This window comes from Neltuma alba, unplaced genomic scaffold (genome assembly GCF_004799145.2).
Source record: "Neltuma alba isolate B1F8T4 unplaced genomic scaffold, ASM479914v2 tig00013170_pilon, whole genome shotgun sequence".
Classification (NCBI taxonomy): Eukaryota; Viridiplantae; Streptophyta; class Magnoliopsida; order Fabales; family Fabaceae; genus Neltuma; species Neltuma alba.
The window spans coordinates 43,107-65,844 of record NW_021637481.1 but is presented as its reverse complement, the minus strand read 5'-3'; the positions used below and the strand labels follow the sequence as shown (position 1 = coordinate 65,844).

General features: G+C 32.8%; 2 protein-coding genes and 1 pseudogene across 2 annotated transcripts; 2 read left to right on the top strand and 1 right to left on the bottom strand.

Moving 5' to 3' along the window:
- Nucleotides 1-3,932: 3,932 nt before the first annotated feature.
- LOC114735022 (cysteine-rich repeat secretory protein 38-like) lies at nt 3,933-13,268 on the top strand (annotated as a pseudogene).
- On the bottom strand, nt 8,236-11,174 carry LOC114735021 (uncharacterized). Its single transcript, XM_028922678.1, has 5 exons — nt 11,049-11,174; nt 9,888-10,925; nt 9,550-9,792; nt 9,235-9,465; nt 8,236-8,409 (listed from the first exon to the last, which is right to left on the bottom strand). The coding sequence occupies exons 1-5, from the start codon at nt 11,172-11,174 to the stop codon at nt 8,236-8,238; spliced, it is 1,812 nt and encodes a 603-aa protein (XP_028778511.1).
- Nucleotides 12,395-21,270, top strand: LOC114735020 (cysteine-rich receptor-like protein kinase 26). Its single transcript, XM_028922676.1, has 10 exons — nt 12,395-12,461; nt 13,218-13,350; nt 13,447-13,529; nt 17,692-18,519; nt 18,687-18,803; nt 19,378-19,508; nt 19,626-19,836; nt 20,297-20,534; nt 20,676-20,826; nt 20,977-21,270. The coding sequence occupies exons 1-10, from the start codon at nt 12,395-12,397 to the stop codon at nt 21,268-21,270; spliced, it is 2,253 nt and encodes a 750-aa protein (XP_028778509.1).
- Nucleotides 21,271-22,738: the final 1,468 nt, after the last annotated feature.

Genomic DNA, 22,738 nt, shown 5'->3' with positions numbered 1-22,738 from the left:
AAATCACAATCAAGCAATTTAGACACGGAAGCAATCAAATAGAAAGATAATTTTTCTCAAAGATCAAGGTAATTTCTCTCAGGAACAATCTAGTTTAGGCTTCACCATAGGCTTATAGCCATCCTACATCTCCATCATTCACTGGCTACAAGGTTTTGTGAATCAAAGGGGCTTGTTAAGGTTTGTAATGTTGGAAAGGCCAAATGTTGGAATGGAAAATGAATGTCAATGGTCAATGAACATATGCATTTTACTAAATTGCTTAGCACACGAGAAATTTTCTGTTCAAAATTCAAGATATGTTCACACATGAATCCAAATATGAATTATATCAGCAAGTTGACATAATCATAATCATGAACGAATATATTTCCTCAACCTTGCCAATTCAGCTGCTTATTTATTTCTCTTTCCTTTTTTTTCATATATTTTTTTCTTTTCTTCTGTCTTCATTGGTATCTCTTCATTTATTATTTTGTATCTTTTCTTCTAAAATTTTTTTTCATCACTGCAGCAGTGATTGTACGGTCAGACAAGTAGGATTATATCAAGCTTTCTATAATAGATTTTTAACTTCTATCAACACATATACCATCACAGAACTGAACCATCATGTCAGCAACTCATATTCTCACAGTATCCAAAATATGCAATGTTCATCAATCATGCTGAAATTTTTAACGAGCAGTGAAAAGCTCAAGGGGTTAAGCAACGGATTAGTGTAAATGGCTGTTGTTTGGTCAAAAGGATTTTGAATGAAATGCCCTTATCGTATTCACAATTCCAAGTGCTAATGTAGCCTTGAATTAAAGATAGAAACAAGTTCTAGGAAGTTACTACACTGGATGGCTTCACACATCGTTTAAGACATGAATTAAGACCCAAAATTCTTCCAACTGTTTTGCTCATCCCTATTCACTTACCATGAACAAATTGTATGAGGATTTGAACTTAATGCATGAGAAGAGTTATTTATAAAATTGTGTCACCTTACACTTAAATTCGTGTTAAATTTTTAATTTGGTTATGTTCAATGATTTTGTATATATGAATTTGTAAAAAAAAATTTGTTAAATATGGCATATTAAGAACGATAATAAATTAATTTCAATTATTTGGATTTAAAAATATATTTAAATAATATTTGTGTTATTTTTATATTTTAATTATTTAACTATATATTTTTAATACTAATTTTCAATAAAAGTAAATTTTTACAAGTTATGATTCAAGTTTATAATTTGAGTTCACATATTTATCATAAGTGTATTTAAACTCATGAATTTGATAACTTTGGAGGGAATTACAAATTTATTTTAAAAAAATTAAATAAAGATCTTTATCTCAACACTATTAGAGGGCATCTAATAGTTAATATCCGTTAATTGAGACTTAAATGAGAAAGCTCAACTAAAGGGTTCCAATCCTTATTTCACATGGTACTTTTGGCTGAAATTAGCTCGCACAATCTATACCTCTTATGGCTGGCAATTGATATTTAAAAAGAAATTGATAGGAGTTTTTTCGTTGGCCAAAGGTAAGAGTACTGTTATAATATTTAAACCAACATTTACCATATCTATTAAAGTTATAATTTTACTTCAAATGGGATAAGTGTGTTCTGATTTAATTATTACCTTAGAATAAAAACAGTACTCTTATCTTATTAGAAAAATAGGCACTGATAATAAGAAAAAGGATAGCAGCATTAGCATTAATATCAATAAATTTTTGGAATATTTGACCAAATTATTCTTAACATTTTAGGTATTAACATTATGAACTATATAATCTCTGATCCTAATTATAAAATCTCATTTATAGTTTATAAATGATATCTTATAATTAAGACCGAAGGTAATATATAAATCTTAAGTATGTTTTATTCTTCTCTTCAAGATTTGGTTTTATTTGAATACCAGTATTAATTATCTGTCATGTGAGCTAATTAATTATGCACACTAGCTGTTTCCCGTGGCTTTGCTCTCCTTTTCACTATAAACAATACATTTTTTCTGTTATATAAATGGAAACAGCTTGAAATGGTGATGAAGCCCTGATATATTTTCGCCGTGCCACATATTATGCTAAATGAATAATCTGTGATTTATGAATAGTATAACTTGTTATAAATTAAAATAAATATAAAAATTTGTATGTAAATTAGATCTTACTAATATGCAATTCAGCTATTTAAGAAAAACAATGATTAAACATAACCTTTATAAGCGACAAAAAATATGAGAAACAATCTTTTACGTCGGCCAACAGTTGAGCCATCATTACGTCATGTTATTTATAGCAGTGAACAAAAAACCAGTTGGACCGACTAGTTCAACCAATAAACCAATGAACCGGTCAGTGGACGGGTTCGGTTTGGATGCTAAACCGGGAGGGAGTTGAACCGGTAGAGAACTAGTCAAATTGGTGTGAAAATTATATATAAATATGTCTAAAAAAATATGTCTAAATTAAACCTTTTTTTATATATATTTTCTCCATCATACACTCCTTTGTATGTATGAAAATTATAAATATAAATATGCCTAAATTAAACCTTTTTTTTTCAATCAAGATAATGGATTTTTCAACCACTCAACAGTAAAGTAAAACATTACTCCCTTCCTCCATTTTTATGAGAAAACAATCTTTCTCATAAAGATATTTCTAAATATAAAAACAAATTCTTTTTGCCTGAAATTTTTAATTTGTTTTCTTCACATTAAATGTATGTCACTTATATCATCAATTATCTCTCTGCAATAAATTTTAATTTATTATCTCTCATGTACTTTATTTACAAATAAAGTATAATGAGACTATCTTATACATTTATTGCTTAAATTAAATTTAACTAACATTTTAAATTGTGTGATTTTAATAATTGTTTCACAAAAAGAGCATTAAATACATCATATATTATATTCTCTTGGATCCTATATAAGCTTCAAATAATTGAATTTTTTAACAAATTAGCAGTTAAAATTAATTAAAAATAATAAATAGGTTAGAAATGTATTTTTTTCAAATTTACCCTTATTTATTAAGAGAGTAAATGAGAAAAAGAAATAAATAAAAGATAAAAAAAGAGAATATATGAGGTATTATTAATAACAGAGAGAGTATTAAATACAGTCAACTAAGGGCAAAATAGAAAAAAAATAATAAATGCTTAAATAAGCTCAAAAATAAATTTTATATTTTAGACCAAACTTCTCTTCAAAAGTGAAACTTATATATAAAAACCGGAGGAAATACTAACTAATTAAATGCTAAATCCCACCAAATAGTCAGGTTACCATATCTCAAATTCATACCAAAGCAGCTGGACTTTGAACCAACCCCCGGAAACCAAAAAAAAAAAAAAAATCATTTGCAGAAAAAAGTTCACCACTTTGAAAGTAGATTAAGGTTATTGGCTTAAATGAGAAGAACGTAATAATAGAATACACACACACATTAAGATTAAGGATTCAAAACGTTTACCTTTTTTTGGTTCTTTATATAAAAACATATTTGTTTTTTTTAATATCTAAGTAAATATTAGGGTTAATCGTTAAAGAATACATAATTATTACTGGTAAATATTTTAATCGAGTTTCTTTATTCTCGTGATTTGGTTTAAAATAATGAAGTATAATCACAAAATGAAGGCACAAAATGCTTAATTGGGATAATAGTCAAGGTATCACACACACACCCACGTATATACACTCCTTCTATGCTTACTATACTAATTTACACACATCAATCAATCATACACATTAAAACTATGTCTTAGCTTATAAAAAGTATTGAGAATTTCTTTCATCAGAAGGACCCCTACAATAAGGACTATATATATAGAAGCCCAACACAAAGTCTCAAACTAGTGGGAAGAGTCAAAATCTCAAAACACTCCATCCAGAAAAATACGTACATTTGCAATAGCTATGCTTTCTCCAAGGCTGATTTCTCTTCTTCTTCTTCTTTCTGATCCTCAACCTAACCCTAATATCTCATCACGGCACCAATGCCCAGCAAAACTTCTTGAATTCTACTGCGGTAACAGCACCGTCGACGATGAGACCACCAAGAGTACCTTCAAAACCAACCTAAAATCCCTTTTATTTAACATCTCTTCCGACACAAAAATCGACTATGGCCTCTACAACTTGTCCTCCGGCCAAAACTCTGACAAAGTCAATGTTATCGGCCTATGCCGAGGAGATGTTAAGGTACAAGATTGTCGCAGTTGTCTCACAGATTCAAGAGTTGTTCTTCTCCAAGTTTGTGCCCCTAACGTCAGAGAAGCAATCGGGTGGTACGATAACTGCTTTCTCTGATACTCCAACCGAACCATATTCGGCGTCATGCAAACACAGCCATATTTCTATCTGTGGAACACACAGGACGCGTTGCAGAAGGACCAGTTCAAGCTTGTGGTGACAGAGCTGATGAAGTTCTTGAGAGAGAAAGCTGCTTCCGACGACTCTGTTCGGAAGTTTGCAGCGGCGAACGCGACGGGACCGAGCAATCAAACGATATACGGTCCTGCACAATGCACGCCGGACTTGTCGAGCAAGGATTGCAATAATTGCTTGAATGGGGCAATCTCTGAAATCCCGAAATGGTGCGATGGAATGAAAGGTAGAAGAGTGGTAAGACCCAGCTGCAACATTAGATATGAAACCTACAGCTTCTTCGATCCTGCTGCTTCATAATCTTTCACATCACCGCCGTTGCCACCATCCCCTCCGGCAGTTCTTGATTCCGTACCCAAACAAGGTGTGTAGATATTTATATGAAAAATCACTTAACAGTTAACTCAAAAAAAAAAAAATCATTTATCAATCCCCTATCCTAAATATATGAACCATTTTGTAGTACAAGTTATCCTATATTTAAGACGGGAGAGTACGATGTAGATAATCTAATCAATTAAATGAGCAGCATGCAACTGTTGTCATTGTTTTCTATATCGTAAGTTGTTATTGCAGGCTACTTAGTTGAGTTGAGGCGTGAGCTGCGTTTTGTTAGCCGCCTCGCAGCTACCCGTTGCTTTTGGGGTTTTTTTAAAAAAAAAATTTTAGTTTCTTTTTACCATTAGATTTTACATAAAATAAATGACATTTTGATATCTTATTTGTAAAAAAAAATTTAATTTTTAATTTTTTTATAATTTTTTAAAGATTTAATACTTTAAGATGAAAACAAACCGAACCATTTAGAGTATTAATCTTAAAAAAATATTAAAAAATTAAAAATTAAACCATTTTTTTAATAAATAAGATACCAAAATGTCTGTAAAATCTAATAATAAAAAAAGGCTCACAAAAAATATCTGGGAAAAATTATAAAATTAAGAGGTAGCTGACACCCTAATCCCACCCACATCTTGTGAAACTTTTATTGATTAAAATGTTTGTGTGTGATTGGCGATAAAAGGTCTCTTATGACTACTCTCTAATGCAATAAGCTTACACACACACACACATCACTGATCATTAGAATTTTTCATAAAATAAGTTACCGATATGGAATGCTGTAATTTTGAGCTTTAAAAAAAAAATCAAAACTGCATGCTTTTTCAAAGTATTTTTCTTCCAAAAATCATAAATAAAAATTCAAAACTGTATCATTTCATATTTATAAGGGTTAAGGTGTAAATTTAACAACCATGTTTTAAAAAAGGACAACTGGCACCATTTACTTTTGAAGGGTGCTAAAGTAGACATAAAAATTAAAAAAGAGCGCTTTTTAACCACAGCCGTTGGAAGGCCCAAACGTCCGTCCACTTTGTGTAAGTGGGTTCCACATCTTTTTCCACCTGGCAAGTGTTAAGCTTCAGACCATTTCAGACGTGGCAGGTAGAGAGTTCAATGACTCTATTAAAGTTCAAACGCCTTTCCCTGTAACCACATTTATACCCATCGAAGAAGGCAAAGACGCAGGGAGTACACAAAGTGAGGTCTAAAAGTGAAGTTCATGGCATCATCATCGTCCTCATCGACGGCAAGATACAAGAGAAGGGTTGCTTTATTGAGGCAACCTAGTCATGAGGACAACTATGAACCGCCGATGAGGTATTGCCATCATGGGTTAGTAGCTCCCCGATGGACGGCGTGGACTGATAATAACCCAGGTAGGAGGTTTTATGGCTGCCCAAACTATGACCAGGTATGAAGTGGTTTTCTTGCTGTGAAAAATGCTATTTTCTTCCCTAGTTCCGTGGTTGAAATGTTGGTATTGAACACGACAGGATGGGGGATGTGGCTATTTCTCTTGGCATGATAGAGACTTCGGTGAGAGGGCAAACACTGTGATCAAGGAGCTATTAGATGATATTGACAGACTATATGATGAAAGTAGCAAGAACCAAAGAGGAGAGCATGGGCGGAGACTAAGTGAAGAGCTCAATGTAATTCACAGTGAATTGAAGAAGCTTAAATGCAGACATGAGCTGAATGATGTGGAAGAGAGGAAGAGGGAAAATAAGTTTAGAAGAGCAATGTTAGTGTCTGTAATGATATCGGTTGCAGTAGTTGCTTTGTATTTGACAAAGTAGGAGTGTGTGAAATTGATTGCAATATATTTGTATGTCAGGAGATATGGGTTATGATAGCTGTTTTGTAACAATTATGGACCACTTCGTGGTATATTTGATGAAAAAATTAGGGTTAAGGTTCTTAATTGCCCCGGAAGTTTTTGTTTGTTCTTAAATATCCCGGAAGTAATTTATCGTAGCAATTATGCCTCGAGTTAACGTTCAGGCAAATGGACGTTTGTAAATGACACGGTGTCGAGAAGATGGACGACACGTTGGTGAATGAGATGGTGACGTGGCACTGTTGTGTCGACAAAATAAAAGTTGATGCCGAAGGTCAATGTTGTCATCGAAGGCTTTTGTCGTCGATCAAAAGCGAGGTGGGGCGCATGTGAAGTGTGAGAGAAGACCAAAGATTAGTTCTCGAATATGTATTCAAGAAGACCAGCTCTCAAATACGTATTCGAGAAGACCATTTCTCTAATATATATTCAAGAATATATTCAAGAATATATTCGAGAATAAATAAGAATACATTTATCGATAAGCTGTTTGATAAATGAACTTATCGATAAGCTACTCGAATATATTCTTGAATATATATTAGAGAAATGGTCTTCTCGAATACGTATTTGAGAACTGGTCTTCTTGAATATATATTAGAGAAATGGGCTTCTCGAATACGTATTTGAGAACTGGTCTTCTTGAATACATATTCAAGAACTGATCTTTGGTCTTCTCTCAAGAATTATTCACGTGGTGAAGCAATTACTGATCCAACAATTATATAACAAGGGTGGTAATTTTGATGGCAATAATGTTAATTGAAATAATAGAAGAGAAGAACATATGAATTAAATAAGATGTAAAGGTAACCTAATTAATAATGAGGAACTGAAGATGTAACATAAGATAATAACCTTAATTAATTATAATGGACATTTGTACATGCCACTAATGTTGCTAAATTAGTTACATCACATAGGACTTGCAAAATAAGAAGGCATCCATCTGAAAGACTAAGCATTGGTTCACCAAAATTTAGACCTAGGAAGTGATAATCCCATGTAAAAGGCAATAAGGTAACCATAATCCAAGTAACGAAATACGTAGTACAAAATAGTCAAATACATAGTCTTAAATGTTTCTAAGCAATCTAAATGTCAGAGCTCTTGGAGTTGGTCTTGCTTCTTGTCTTCATCATTTGGCTTGCAGTTGGAGGTGGGCACTTGAAATGCTTCGTTGGCCCTTCCACATCAACCCAGGAGGTGTGAATGGTAGTGTTGATGGTTGTGAAACAGCGGTCCCTTGCCTAGTGAATAGTATCCTCCTGGAACCCTCTGGTACAGTGCGTTTTAAAGCTCGTGACAGTCGAAGTTCTTTCTCATTTGGGATTGGAAATTTACTCTGAGGGTCCACGTAGTGTTGTATATACTCCTGTGCAATACCCTCCTCAATGACCACCTCAGAACGCATTCCAAGCTGCATAAGTCAATAACATTACTTAAATGACAGTAACTTTGCATGAATTAAAATGGAAGAGAAGAGTGTCTAGTAATACTTACATTGTAGACGGTTCTCCCAGTTCCCTCATCAATTCTTATACCCATTCCACACTCAACTCTGGGCTTGTAGACAACCCTCTTTCTTGCTATGTGTTTGGAAGGTTTAGGTGGTTGTTGTGTCGATGGAGGATGATTTGTCGACTGTTAGGAGGGTAAAGTGGAATTGGGTGGTTGCTGTGAAGGTGGAGGGGGTGGTTGTTGTGTAGGTGGACTATGTGGTTGCTGTGAAGGTGAAGTGGGATTGGATGGTTGCTGTGTTGTGCCTTGGTTGGCTGTTTTCCTCCTTCTACCAGGTCGAGGCTTATTTGAGGGAGGTGCCTAGAAAGAAATGAAAAGTTAGCTTATAGTTATTGTAATAAATGAATATAAAGAAATTGGCACAAGTTACCTCTGTGCAAGTGCTTCTATTGTGCCCAACTTTCCTGCAGAAGCCACATTTGTTGACTTGTCCCCGTTTGCTTACTCTTTCAACAAGTGGTGTTTCTGAACCATTGCTCATGCCAGCTTTACTTGACATAGCTTGAGTAGCTTTCCTAGAGGCAACATTTGTCCTTCTTGCTACTTCTTCTGTCCTGATTCTTTTTTTCCTTGGTCAGCCAGGCAATGTGCACTCAGGTGGTGGTAGCATAGGGATAAATTGTTCTGTATCCCAGAATTGTTTGCCCCTCACAGGTGCAAACTTTGTCCTATAGCTAGCAATGTAGGTTCCTTGTGGTAATAGCATGAGATATGGGTGAGGGGCTCCAGTTTACAGTGATACATAGCATGAATAGCATGTTAGCATGGGATTCCAGTTAAATCCCATGCCCTGCACGTGCACGTTTTCCTAGTGAGACATACTGTGTGCCTATCTTGTCCCTCAGTCACCTCAAATCCCTCATCCCCATTGAAAAAAACTCTACATGTAGAGGACAACAACCTATTTGCTTCAAATAAGTCCAGACATTTTGGACTATAGTTGCCTTTCCAATTCCTCACATTTTGCTCACTCTCAGCCCATTTTTCCATCATCTTAACCCTTATCCCATCAAACATTCTAATAACAAGTAGATATCAATATTCATCAATCCAAGAATTTAAACTCTCACTCATATTGTTGTCTACAACCCAAGACAAGCATCTATTACTGAAAGAAGCTCTTACCCAAGCAGGTATAGGGTATGACACCATTGCTTCAGCTGCCTCTTTGTTAAGTGCTCCAAGTGCTTTGAGATTGTCTTTGAATTGTTCTTCAAACGTACTCCAAGCACAAGAGAAAATTTTTTTCTTCATCTCGTTTCCTCTCCACCTTGTGCTCCAGTTAGCATAAATATGCCTTGCACAAAGTCTATGCTTGGCCTCTGGAAGTATCTCTGTCACAGCATGTTGTAATCCCTACATGTATAGAACTAGTCAATTAAATGTTCTCATTAAAACCACATAAGTCATATGTAAATCAGCAAAGGTAACTAATCATACCTTCTGTATGTCTAACATGAAAGTTACTTTGCCACCATTGTGAAGATCAAGTGATATTCTAAGCCACTGAATGAACCAACTCCAATTCATACCATTCTCTTTATCAACCAAAGCAAATGCTAACGGGTACAATGAGTCGTTAGCATCTAAACCAACAGCAGTTAACAGAATCCCTCTAACTTTACCTTTTAGAAATGTTCCATCAACTCCAATCAATGGTCTACACCCAACTTTCCAACTAACCTAAACCAACAATTTTGACTCATCAGGACAAACTGAAATATAAAACAACAAATTAACAGATTATACCATATGTGACAGAAATCTAAACATCATACCTTTGCTGCATTAAAACACAAATACATTCTTCTAAAAACTCTTCTCCCTTGTTCCAAAGCCTCGTTACTTATCTCCATACTAATATCTGACCCAAGATTTGACACTTTCAGTTCATTGCAGTAAGCTTCTAACTTGGAGAATTCATCTACGAAGCTCCCATCCATGTGTTGTATTATTCTCCTCTTTGCCCTCTTGCACTTATGTAAGCTCACGTGGACCTTCAACTCACGCTCAACATCATTCTTCATTTCACATATGCTGTAATTAGGTCTCTCCTGTATTTTCTCCTTGAAGTGTTCAGCTAGCCACTTCACACTTGCCCTAGGGTTCTTGAAAACCCTACAACACCTGTGCTCATTGCACAATGTCTTCACCTTGTAGCCCACATTATTCCCATCTCTCGATGCATATAAGGTGAATGGGCAACCCTCTTCACATATTGCCTTTAATAACCTTTTCTCACTTCTAATAATTTTGATATTAACCCCTTTCGAAATAGCATAGCTGTCTATGGCGCTCCTAAGCTCATTTAGGTCTAAGAAAGTCATGCCTAACATAAAGAAAGGCTGGTCTCCCAAGCCCTCCAACACGCTAAGCCCAACTCTTTCATCTGGAGGCTCACAATCTTCATTAAGGCCCATATCCTCATCTTCCTCTTCACTATTTTCAGATACTTCAAAATCATCCACCAAACTCTCCTCAGTGTCAGAGCTGGCACTATTTCCAACATAATTCGAATCCTCGCTATCAGAACCTTCTTCATCCTCACTATCTCCCCCTTCCTCACTTTTATCTTCATCCTCATCCATAACCAATACTCTTTTCCCTTTATCAATTTCTCTAACAACGTCATCCTCACTATCTCCCCCTTCCTCCCTATGTTCAGGTAAATCTTCAATTCCATCATCATCTATCTCTTCTAAACCATCTACATCTACACACTCAATCACCTCTTGTTCTGGATCTCTGTCATTTTCATTGCCCTGTTTCTCTTTGTCATTTTCATTGCCCCCTACCTCTCTCTCATCTTGATTGGCCTAGACCCATCTCTCATTTTCCTTACTTCTTCTTACCCACTCACCTATGCTTCCATGCCCCTCACTCAATTTTTCCTTCGTCCTTTGCACACTTCGTTTTGCCAAATCAAACATTTAACTCACCTTTTTAAGTAGCCTCGCATGCTTCTCTTCCAATGTCTCGTACTTCTTGGCCTCCGTGTCGTCTCCTCCATTTGTGTCAACATTGCCCGGTTCAACAGGAACATTAACACCCTTGTTTGTCGCCATTCGCACTGCAACAAGTAAATCCCCAAATTATTAAGGGCTTCGACGCCATTTCACTATTCAACTTAAAAATACAACAACTTTTTGTCTAAATCGATGCTTACCTGTGAAGAATCTACTGTTCCCTCGTCTGTAATCCTTCGAGAATCTTCAATCACATACTCTTCAATGGACCACACTTGCTAATCCTCTATCTCGATTTCTCACGTTTTTAGTTTCCCAATTCAGAACCCTACAAGAATCTTAATTCTCAGCTTTCTCGTTCTCTCCTTACCCCATTGACGCTTTGCCTCCTACTCTTAATGTTTGATTTCGCGCCTCACACTTAATCCAATTTTTAGGTCTCAGCCACATCACCTTAGTCTCAGCCACATCACCATTTTCTTTCTGCCATGTCACTATTTACTCCCTGCCACTTCATCATTTTAGGTCAAATTTTTCTCACGCCCATCCTTGTAACCGTCAACGTTAGGCCTTTCAACGGCTGTGGTTAAAAAGCACTCTTTTTTAATGTTTGTGTCTACTTTAGCACCCTTCAAAAGTAAATGGTGCCAGTTGTCCTTTTTGTAAAACATGGTTGTTAAATCCGCACCTTAACCCTATTTATAACATATCAAAATGTTTTTGATTTCATATATAATCTAATCATCAACAAGAAAAAGAAATGTAACCCAAAGTTGTTTTGAGCAGGAAGGTGCAACTCATCCCGACCTATAATTACCGTGCGAGTCCCAATTATTGTGTTGCTGGCAGTGCTCATCTTTGTGGTCCTACTTAAATCCAGGAGAGCCAAAAATATTGAAACTAATAAGTCAACAAATATTTCATGTTCTGGTGAGTTCTATAATTATTTAATTTATTTTATATATCTACTTTTCTCTCTTAATTTAAATGTTGGGGTAAAAAACAAAGGTAATTTTGCTACAAAATCTATATATATATCCTTTTTATTTTGTAGAAATAATAAAATAAATTGGAATGAAGTAAACTCAAGTGAGTATAATGCAAGAGGTTCCAAGAATTTATATTATATTGCATGTTAAATTTAACAACTTTTATAAAAAAAATTGGGAAAATTACAAATAAAAACCTCCCAATATATAAAATTGTAATTTGGGACCCTTAATTTGAAAAATAGCAAATAAAGAGTTGGTCTCACTTTTGCAAATATAAAATTGTGACGAAATGTCTGAAATGCCCCTCAGTCAAATGACAAGTTGACTATGAAAAATGACAAGTTCATTTTAGCCAATGATAACTTCAATAGATCAAATCACAACTTGACTGAGAGTATGTCAAATGACGAGTTGATTATGGGAAACAACAAATTCACTTTAACAAATGACAATTTCAGTAGATGAAATCACAATTTGGCTGAGGGATATTTTAGACATTTCACTCACATTTCATATTTGCAAAAGTGAGACCCAATCCTTATTTACTATTTTTCAAATTCAAAATCTCAAATTATAATTTTACATATTGAGGGGTTTTTATCAGCAATTTTCCCAAAAAATTTCTGGGTTAAGTTCATAAAAGCCCAATAACAGGGCCTACCACGAAGATTTTAATCCGTTTGGGCTAAAGACAGCTACGCCAAATCACATTTCACATCCACACCACACAAAGTAAATGGGCCCACTCGAACAAAATGTCATAAAATAAATGAACATTAACTGCAATTATCGGTCATGCCACTTTTTTGTTTTATTTGAGAACATACATGTATATTATTACATTAAAAAAAAAATTTATAGCATCAAATCCGTATAAGGGAATATTTCACAGGTAGATTTGTATATTTAATCTAATATTTTTCCCATTTGAGTGTGCTAAATCTAACCATAAAATGGATCATAATTATTGACTTGTTACAAATGGAGATAATTGGATTTGAATGTTTGGCACATTTAAAAAGTGTTTTTATGAAAATCAAAATAAAATTCCTCTCATGCTATTTTTTTGGTATGTCATAAAATCACTTTTAAAATTATGTTTTGGTTTTTTGCCAAACATCGAGGATTAAGTTTGAGTGGTTGTGTGCAGAGTTAGAGAATGAAGTGCAGAAAGTGAAAGTGCAACAAGAACAGAGCAGAACACAGCAGCAACAGATGAATGCAGCATTGGCATTCCTACTCCAAAACTTTGAGGGACAGCTGCCATCTGAGCTTGTACCACGGTAATTAATGTCATATTATAAAACTAATTCAATCTTTTACTTTTGTTACTTATATTAATTAATTAATTAATAATTAATGTATATTCTTATTTATAGGTACAAGATGGTCGATACAGTGGAAATCCAGGAGCCAATAAAACTCAGGCGCCACACTCCAATAAAAATAGTTAGCTTAACTGGCAGATTAATGGCAATATAAATTTGGCTTTAAGTTATAGTACTAGTAAGGACTTTAACGTAATTCCAGCTGTTGTAATGGAATATATATTTGAGTTTTATTACTAGAAAATATTGCAGAACATGTAGTGGCCATTTAAACCGATGCGAATCTAAAAGCTTCCAATGTTTAATTACGGTTCTTGAAGTGTGACCATTGGGCTCGATTGGGATAATCATCTTCCCCACTAATTATTTCTTTTCGTTTTTCAAATAACCCAAGAAAAAGTGGGCGAGAGAGAATAAGTAGGAAAAAAGGATAATCAATGCTAAAAAATTAGTTAAAATTTTAGATATTTTAAGCGAGTATTTTTTTTGAGTGGAAATAAAATTATTATTGCTAAAAAAATTACAGAGATTCAAAAGTGTATATTATGAATAGGACTATGCTTGCTCTAAAATTACTCATCTAATTCTATTTAAAATTTACTTTTCAATGTGTTTTATACAAACAAAAAAAAATTTAAACTTTATTAACTTTAAAATTTAATAACTTTTCAACTTAATCCATATTTAATATACATTCTACACACTACATGAATATAAATTTAACAACATAATAAATGAAGAATAAAATTATATATGTATATGAAAAATTTCCGTCTCTTTCCTATAAATAGTACTAACAAATTTTCTCTCTCTCTCTCTCTATCCTATAAATAAAATTAGAGAAATATATTGTGTCTTGTATAAAAGACTGAAGGAAGTAATTAATCAGATGTTATACGGAAGAATAGATAGACCCTACTGGGAAAAAAAAAGTCAAGGGTAATTTTTGGTTGGAAACTACTACTTTCAATTTTTAATATAAGAGTTAAATAACTATAGATAATTAATTCATGAATATTTAAAAAAATTAGTTAAGCTGGTTATTTGTAATAGATATGTATTTTTTTCTTAAAATACTTTTGTTAATTATTTGTATTAGAATAATAAAAATTCTCTAACGTGTATAATCATAATTTTTGTGAGTTTATCAAAAAAATAATCATACTTTTTGTGCGGGAAAACATGTAAAATCATAATGGGGACTATTTTGAGAAAATAAATAAATAAATATGGAAAAAAATAGATTAAGCTTTTATATTCAGAATCAAATTAAATCTCCAAGTAATTCTTATATTTAGCACAAGAAGTAGTATTAAGGAACTGTATGTATCTAAAAGTTTTTTTTTACTTAATATTATTTAAGAGGAATGGTAAAAAAAAATTCACCCAGGACGAGTAAAAACAAAAAAAAAACAATTTTGTCACCTTTTCAGCTAAAAAATTAACATTAACTGAAATATGGCGATATCATTCATTTTTTAATACTTTTAGGACTACATTGAATAAATTTTTTTAATATATTTATAATTTTTTTGTGTGAATATTTTGAGAACAAAATTACCTTTCAACCAGAAAATAATTTTTTCTTTTGAAAAAAAAAACTAGATAGATTTGCACAGATTTTTTGTATGGCGTGTAAGACGGGACCGCCCTCGCCTTAGTCTTTTTCTCATGGATGATGGATTATTGACTAGGTTGTCCTTGCCCGTCAAAAGCGCAATAAATTGGGAAAGTCACACAAGAGACAATTTCATGGGAAGAAAAGTCATTGAATAACAAGTATCCCTCCAATTTTTAATATATGACCTAATTATTGAGTTAATTTTGATCCTAAATATAATATTTATTTCTCATATTTATCAATTTTTCTAAATTATCCCTATAGACACCCTCTCAATAATAATCAAGTAGAAGAGAAAGGAGAATATTAAGAAAGATGATTATTGTGTTTTAAGAAAAACATGTCATATTTTTTATGATTAACTAATTTATCTAACTTTCTTAATCTAGTCAAATTAATTAAATAGGTTTTGTATTAAGGATCGGAGGAGTAATTAATAAAAATTAGTTCGAAATATAATTTTATTTTTAAAATAAATTTTTATAATAAGTAAGAAAAAGGATGAAACAGAATGTTTGAGAAATCAAAATATGACAAGAAAAAACTAATGAAGAACAACATTAAAAAAATACAATAAATATTGACACAAATTCAAATTAAAACTTATTACTCTTCCTAAATTTGGAACTTATAAATAAGATAGAAGGAGCACTTACAATCAACATTGGAAGCCTTTCAACTTCCCTCCCCCTCCACTTTTTGTCTCTATCATTAGATGAAATTTAAATACTTCCTCATGTCGTTTTTATAATAGCTTAAAATTTCAATTATCTTGGTTTATTTTAAAAGATTACACATATGTTTGTTTAAATATTTAATTTTTTTTTGCATTTTGTTCCTAATTAATTTTATATATTGCATTATAAAGTCCATTTATTACATATTATTACTTTTAACTAATTTTAACTATTTTCTTAAATCATGTAATTTAGTTATCAAGCTTTTATAAAAATGATCAGAGGGAGTAATTGAGATCTAATATCTTATAAAAAAATTATATTATGAAATAACCAAAAATATATAAATAAATTTTTTTTGATAAAGAATATATAAATAATTTTATGCTGTTAAAATATGATTTTTACGGGTGAATATTTTTGTTGATTTTTTTAATCCTTTGCAGTTTTGATAGGTAATATTTTAATAGTTTAATTATACACATTATTCGATGTTATAATAATGTTTTTGCATGATATTAAATTTGGAACGTTTAAAATTAATCTAGCAATGAAGATAAGAAGTGAAGAGGTTCTCTTTTGAGCAACCTCGGATGTCATTTAGTGGAAGGACAAAAGGAATCTTATTTATTCATACGAATTTATTAATATCACTCGAGTTTGTTTAAGGATTATAAGTGAATTTTATAATTTTTTCTATACAATTTTACATTTGTTATTATCCTACTTTCCCCCAGTTAGAATAAAGGATATGATGAATTTGTAACCACTCAAATTTCACCAAATTTTTTCCTTTTTATCTTTTTCTCCTATTTTTACTAGTGACATTTGTGTTTGTTATCAATACAGGCGTAAATGGTTACTCATTAATATTTTAAAATAGGTAACACTCATTTAATTCTCTAACTCTATATAAGATTTAAGTTTGATCCCTTAATTTTTAAAAATATTTTTTTTGGTTATCTAACCCTAACTTCATTAGTCACAAATATTGATTTTTGTGACAAATATTATTATTTTGAAAATTATAATTAATATGATAATTTTTTTGAACAATTTGTTTGATGTTTAAAATTTCAGTATCTGAATATCTTTTGTTAAGTGCATTGGGGTTAAAAAACTGAAAAGATAGTTTATAGAATTAAGAGATCAAAATGAAATCTCATGTAAAATAGAAGAGTAAAAGGACGGCTTCAGTTTTCAAATTTGTAGATTAGTCCTATTTTTTCGGGTGACAATCAATATTTGAAATGATTTTAATTTTGATTGTTGATTTATCTTTCACAATTCAGAACCTCATTTTATTGATGTTTAAAATATTTTTATGTGTTATTGAAACAAATAAACAAAATCTTCTGTTAAAAATAGCAACTACATACAGTAAATTATAATAATACTGGCTAGATCCCCATACAATAATGTGTGTCCGCGTTTATTATCGAGACTGATCGAGATTGCTAACATATTTCATAATATAATTCATATATTTTGTCTAAAGTATCAATCTTTTACACATTGCATCTCTAACTAATTATAAAACTTGTTGACTAATTAATCGAACTCTTCATTCTAATTAATAACTTTTACGGATGATAATTTTAAAATTTTGCAAAAAATACCTAATTTTATTAATTTATATAAAGTTGTTATTACATGTTAATAATAAGTATCCGGGATTAATACACACAAATTTAACATTTAAAAGGCAACTTAAAGTAAACTCTAGGAAGGTTGGACTTAGCGCCTGATCTCCCCAACCACAAGGTTACGTGGAGATAGGGGCATTTACGATATATTGCCTCAGGTCCTTAATACTACCTTCGGTTTTAATTATAAAATCTTATTTATAGTCTGTAAATAAAATCTTATAGTTAAGACTGGAGGTAATATAAGACTTAATTGATTAATTTAGGGCGCAGACATAATATCTTATAAATAGAGACAACACAACACAAACCTCATCACCCAAATCTCAAACACTTACACTACTACTCTTAGTTCTTACCATCGTCACAATGAGGCTCTTCTCCTTTCTCTTCTTTCTCCTTGCCCTAACCCTAATGTCTCATCAGGGCACTGAATCCCAACCAAACTTCTTAAAATTTGTCTGTAATGGGGCTACTGATGATAGCAACAGTACCTTTCAGACCAATCTCAAAAACCTTTTGATGAATATCTCCACCATGCAAATCGACTATGGCTTCTACAACTTCTCCTCCGGCAATAACTCCGACAGGGTTAACGCCATCGCACTCTGCCGAGGAGATATTAAGGAACCATATTGTCGCAGTTGTCTCGCAGATGCAAGGATTACTCTTCTCCAGGATTGCCCTAACGTGAAGGAGGCGATCGGCTGGTACGATAACTGCCTCCTGCGGTACTCCAACCGAACCATATTCGGTCGCATGGAAACATCGCCATATTTCTATTTGTGGAACACACAAGAGGCGTTGGAGAAAGACCAGTTCATGAGCGTGGTGACGAAGATGATGAATCTTTTGAGAGACAGGGCTTCTTCCGGCAACTCTGTTCGGAAGTTCGCGACGGCGAATGCGACAGGTCCGAGCAATCAGACGATATATGGTCTGGTAGAGTGCACGCCGGACTTGTCACAGAACGTTTGCAGAGCTTGCTTGAACGGGGCTATCTCGGAAATCCCGAAATGTTGTAATGGAATGAAAGGTGGCAGAGTGGTGCGACCCAGTTGCAAGATTGGATATGAGAGTTACATCTTCTTTGATCCTGCAGCTGCACAACCATTCATATCATTGCAGTCGCCGCCGTCTCCTCTTCCGCCACCTGCTCCTCCGACGGCACCCAAGAAAGGTATCAATATTCGCATGCAGTTCACACACACACACACACACACGGGGTAAAAGCTTCAATGGGGCAATCTCTAGCTACTTACATGTCTCTCGAGGATTTGGTTGAATGGGGCAATCTCCGATTTATATGTTATACTTATGAGCACAAAATCGTGTTTTTTGGTACAGGAAAGAGAAACACAACAGGAATTGTTTTTGCCATGGTTGTGCCAACTGTTGCGTTCATCGCACTGGTCATCTTCATCGTTATCATTAAAGCCAGGAGGCCAAAGAAGACTATTCGAAGTAAGTCAACGTATCATAAATTAGGGAAAATTAATTTTTTTTAATTACCCCTTTAATCTTAGCTTGATTGCAACTCAATTTCTATACATTAAATGGGTTCAAGTCACCCCCTAAAATTTTGACTCGGCTGCAACTCAATTCCTAAAACACAACCATTGCCCTAACATTCAACAAATATTAATTTTATTTTTTAAAATATGGGGACTAATTTTTTATTAAATGGTTAAATATAGAGATTGAGCTACAATCTAAATAAAATTATAAGGACTAAGTTACAAGTGAGATTGAGTTATAATTGAGTTGAAACATTGATTGATTATAGGTATAATCAATCAATCTCAATTCAATATAAAATATTAAAGTATGGAAAGTTATCATACACACACACAAGTTGTGAACCACACAATTCAAGCTTTGTTATGGCCACTCTAGTCTAAGTTCAATATTTAATAAAAACATACAAAACAAGGAGTCATGGAAAATCATGTCCAACATTATTTTAGTTGAAAAAATTTTTCTTATGTCGCTTTAACCCTCTTACGTACATATACCTGTGCTGCCATGCGTAACGTAGCCGGAGAAGATGAAGATGAAATCATGACCGTTGAGTCATTGCAAATGGACTTTGAAACCATCAGAGAGGCAACAAATGATTTTTCTGATGCAAATAAGCTTGGACAGGGTGGATTTGGACCTGTTTACTTGGTAAGAAATTAAATGATGCAGTGTTAAATATTATTCAAACGGAAAATTCCCGTGCCTGTATTTTATATTATATCAACACTCACGTATTTGATTGTTTTTTAAAATACATAATTTCAGGGTAGGTTATATAATGGACAACAGATCGCTGTAAAAAGGTTGAGTAGAGATTCTGGGCAAGGTGAAATGGAGTTTAAGAATGAAGTGCTGCTGGTGGCCAAGCTACAACATCGGAATTTAGTGAGGTTACTAGGTTTTTGTCTCGAAAAAGAAGAAAAGCTCCTTATTTACGGGTTTGTTCCCAACAAAGGCCTTGACTGCTTCATCTTTGGTAAGTCAATATTAATGTTTGATTATGTGATGTCAGCTACGTGCATATATAAGCTTTTCTTCTATTTCAGATTAACCTATTGCCAAGTTTCTTTGACTTCTTTTAGGCAGGTCGAATTCAAAGGATCACTAGATATATGCTCCCCCAAAATATAAGCTAAACTTTATTGGAAGAGTTTGTTTTTTTTTTAATAAGATAACATTCATTTTTGTCTAAGCATTTAATGAGTTTTTTCCCCCTTCAATTCACCCCATATATTCTCTTTCCTCTTTGATTCATTTATTGCATTGTTTACTTGTTTCTTCATTAATAAGGATATATTTGGAAAAAAAATACATGCATTACATATTTATTATTTTAAACTAATTTAAACTAATTTTTAATGTAACTAGATAAAGTTTATCTTATATTTTGAATCGGAGGAAGTACGAGTCACCTAGTAACATGTGTATTTATGTAGATTCCGTCAAAAGGGTGAAATTGGATTGGGAAAAGCGCTACAAAATCATAAAAGGCATTGCCAAAGGCCTTGTATACCTTCATCATGATTCTCAAATACGAATTGTTCATCGTGATCTCAAAGCATGCAATGTGCTCTTAGACGAAGAGATGAATGCTAAAATATCAGACTTTGGCATGGCAAGATTATTTGTGGTAGATCAAACTCAAGCCAAGACAAGTACAATTGTTGGGACCTAGTAAGTTTATTGACGTGTTAGATTAGTGTTATAACATTGGAGATATCACTTGACCTTTTTTTTCTCACTAGCGGCCAGTAGAGATATCACTTGACTAATTAAATTTAAATATACTCATAATTTTCATAAAATATTTGACAGTGGATACATGGCACCAGAATACGTGATGAATGGAACATTTTCAACTAAATCAGATGTCTTTAGTTTTGGAGTATTGGTTTTAGAAATTATAAGTGGGCAGAAAAACAGTGAATTTCAGAATGGAGAAAATGGGGAGCACATAGTAAGCGCGGTAAGCATGTCCATCCAAATCTAATCTTAGTACTAAATTCAAAACTAGGTATGAATTTCTCAATAATGTTTAGCTGAAACATATATTCAGAAAGAGAAAAAAACATAAAATTGATGTGGTAGTAGCTAATTATGGAACAAGTTGTCTCAGGTTTGGAAAAACTGGACAAAAGGGACATTGGCAAATATTGTGGATCCAACGTTGATGGAGGATGCTGGGTCGAGAAATGAAATAATGAGATGCATCCACATAGGGTTACTGTGTGTTCAAGAAAATGCAGAAGACAGGCCAACAATGGCTTTCGTTGTTCCAATGCTGAGTACTTATTCCATCACTCTTCCTGTTCCTTCAGAACCTTCATTTTATATCTGGAGAAGCTTACCAGGAATCAAATCAGACGGATCAGTAAATCAGCTTTCAGTTTCAGAGCAATATCCTCGGTAGCTATAATATGTTATAGGAAAAATTACTATGTTGTCCCAAAGAAAAAATAATAATTATTATGATATATGTATGTGTGTGTATTTTGATTTCCTGTGTAACACTACTATGAGTAAAAACATATATATGGAGTGGTTTTATATAATTGATGCATCTCAATATACTCATGATTAGCTTTTGTGAATTATGATATGGTTTGTGTGTGTGTGTGTCGGATACTAAATATAACTAACGAAAAATAGCGTTTTATTCTCTCACGAAAAGTTTGTTATTCATATAATTGATAAATACCGAAAGTAAAGCGGACCCCTTAATTTGAATTAAGCCAAAATAAAAGGATAAATTAAACTATGAGATAAAAGTAACGAAATGAATAACATTCTAAAATAACAAGTGAAAGGTTTGGGGTGATGATTTCCTTAGCATTTCATAAAAGCTATAATTAACGTCCCTTTAATTTATTTTTATAATGCAATTATAATTAACTCAAGACTCTAATTTTTTTGGCCTGAGCTCAAGGCTCTAATTACTTGTTAATACCTTTTTAATCATCTGTAATTAGAAAAATTAAAGATTGTTTATTCAAATAACTTAGAATATGTGAATTAGAGTTTTATATATTAAGTAGCTTCTTGTGAAATGTTAAGAGAAAAATTGCATTGACGAACCTTTCACTACTTATAATTGAGTCTAGAACTTGATTTCTATCCCACCAGCATATGTAGCTTAGTATTTAGTAATGTTTTATCAGCATTCAAGAACTTAATATCATCATTTTTTTTGTTAACAGTTTTTGGAGTTAAAGAACTAAAAGTATACTTTTTTTTAAAGTTACGGAACAAAACTGAAATCTTGCATAAAGGTAAAAGATCAAATGTATATTTTAGCCAATAATGTGTTGACATCAAGGAAAGAAAAGTCAAGAAGGCGATAATCTGAACGTCATCGATTATCTTCAGATGTAGATGAGACTCTCTTTCCTCTCCTTTCACGTCAATTTCCAAACAAAATTGACAACTAATTAAATATAAATGGAGAAATCTCGTGCGTCTTAAAAAAGATAATCAGAAATATAATTATCAAAAAATATTTTAACAATTGAATGACGAATTGTGGGATAAACTATAAAGACAAGATTCAAACTATTCTCTTATATTTGAAAATTTTAATAGGACAACACTTACAATAAGTTCTTTTTCTCATGTCCATTATGTGAAATTTTTCAATGAAATTTGGCCATGTCTACTATTTGTAAAATATTATCATTAAACTATTTTTTTACCAGCATTTTCATTAAATTATTAAACCCATATGAAAAAATATATACGATACATATTCATGTGATTGAAAAACTTGATACAACAAATATAACAAAAAGAATTTGATGTAAGTATTTTCTTTTCTTATAATGATGTATAACATATATGTATATTTTCTTTTATCATCTCACAGTGATTCTTCCAATATGAAA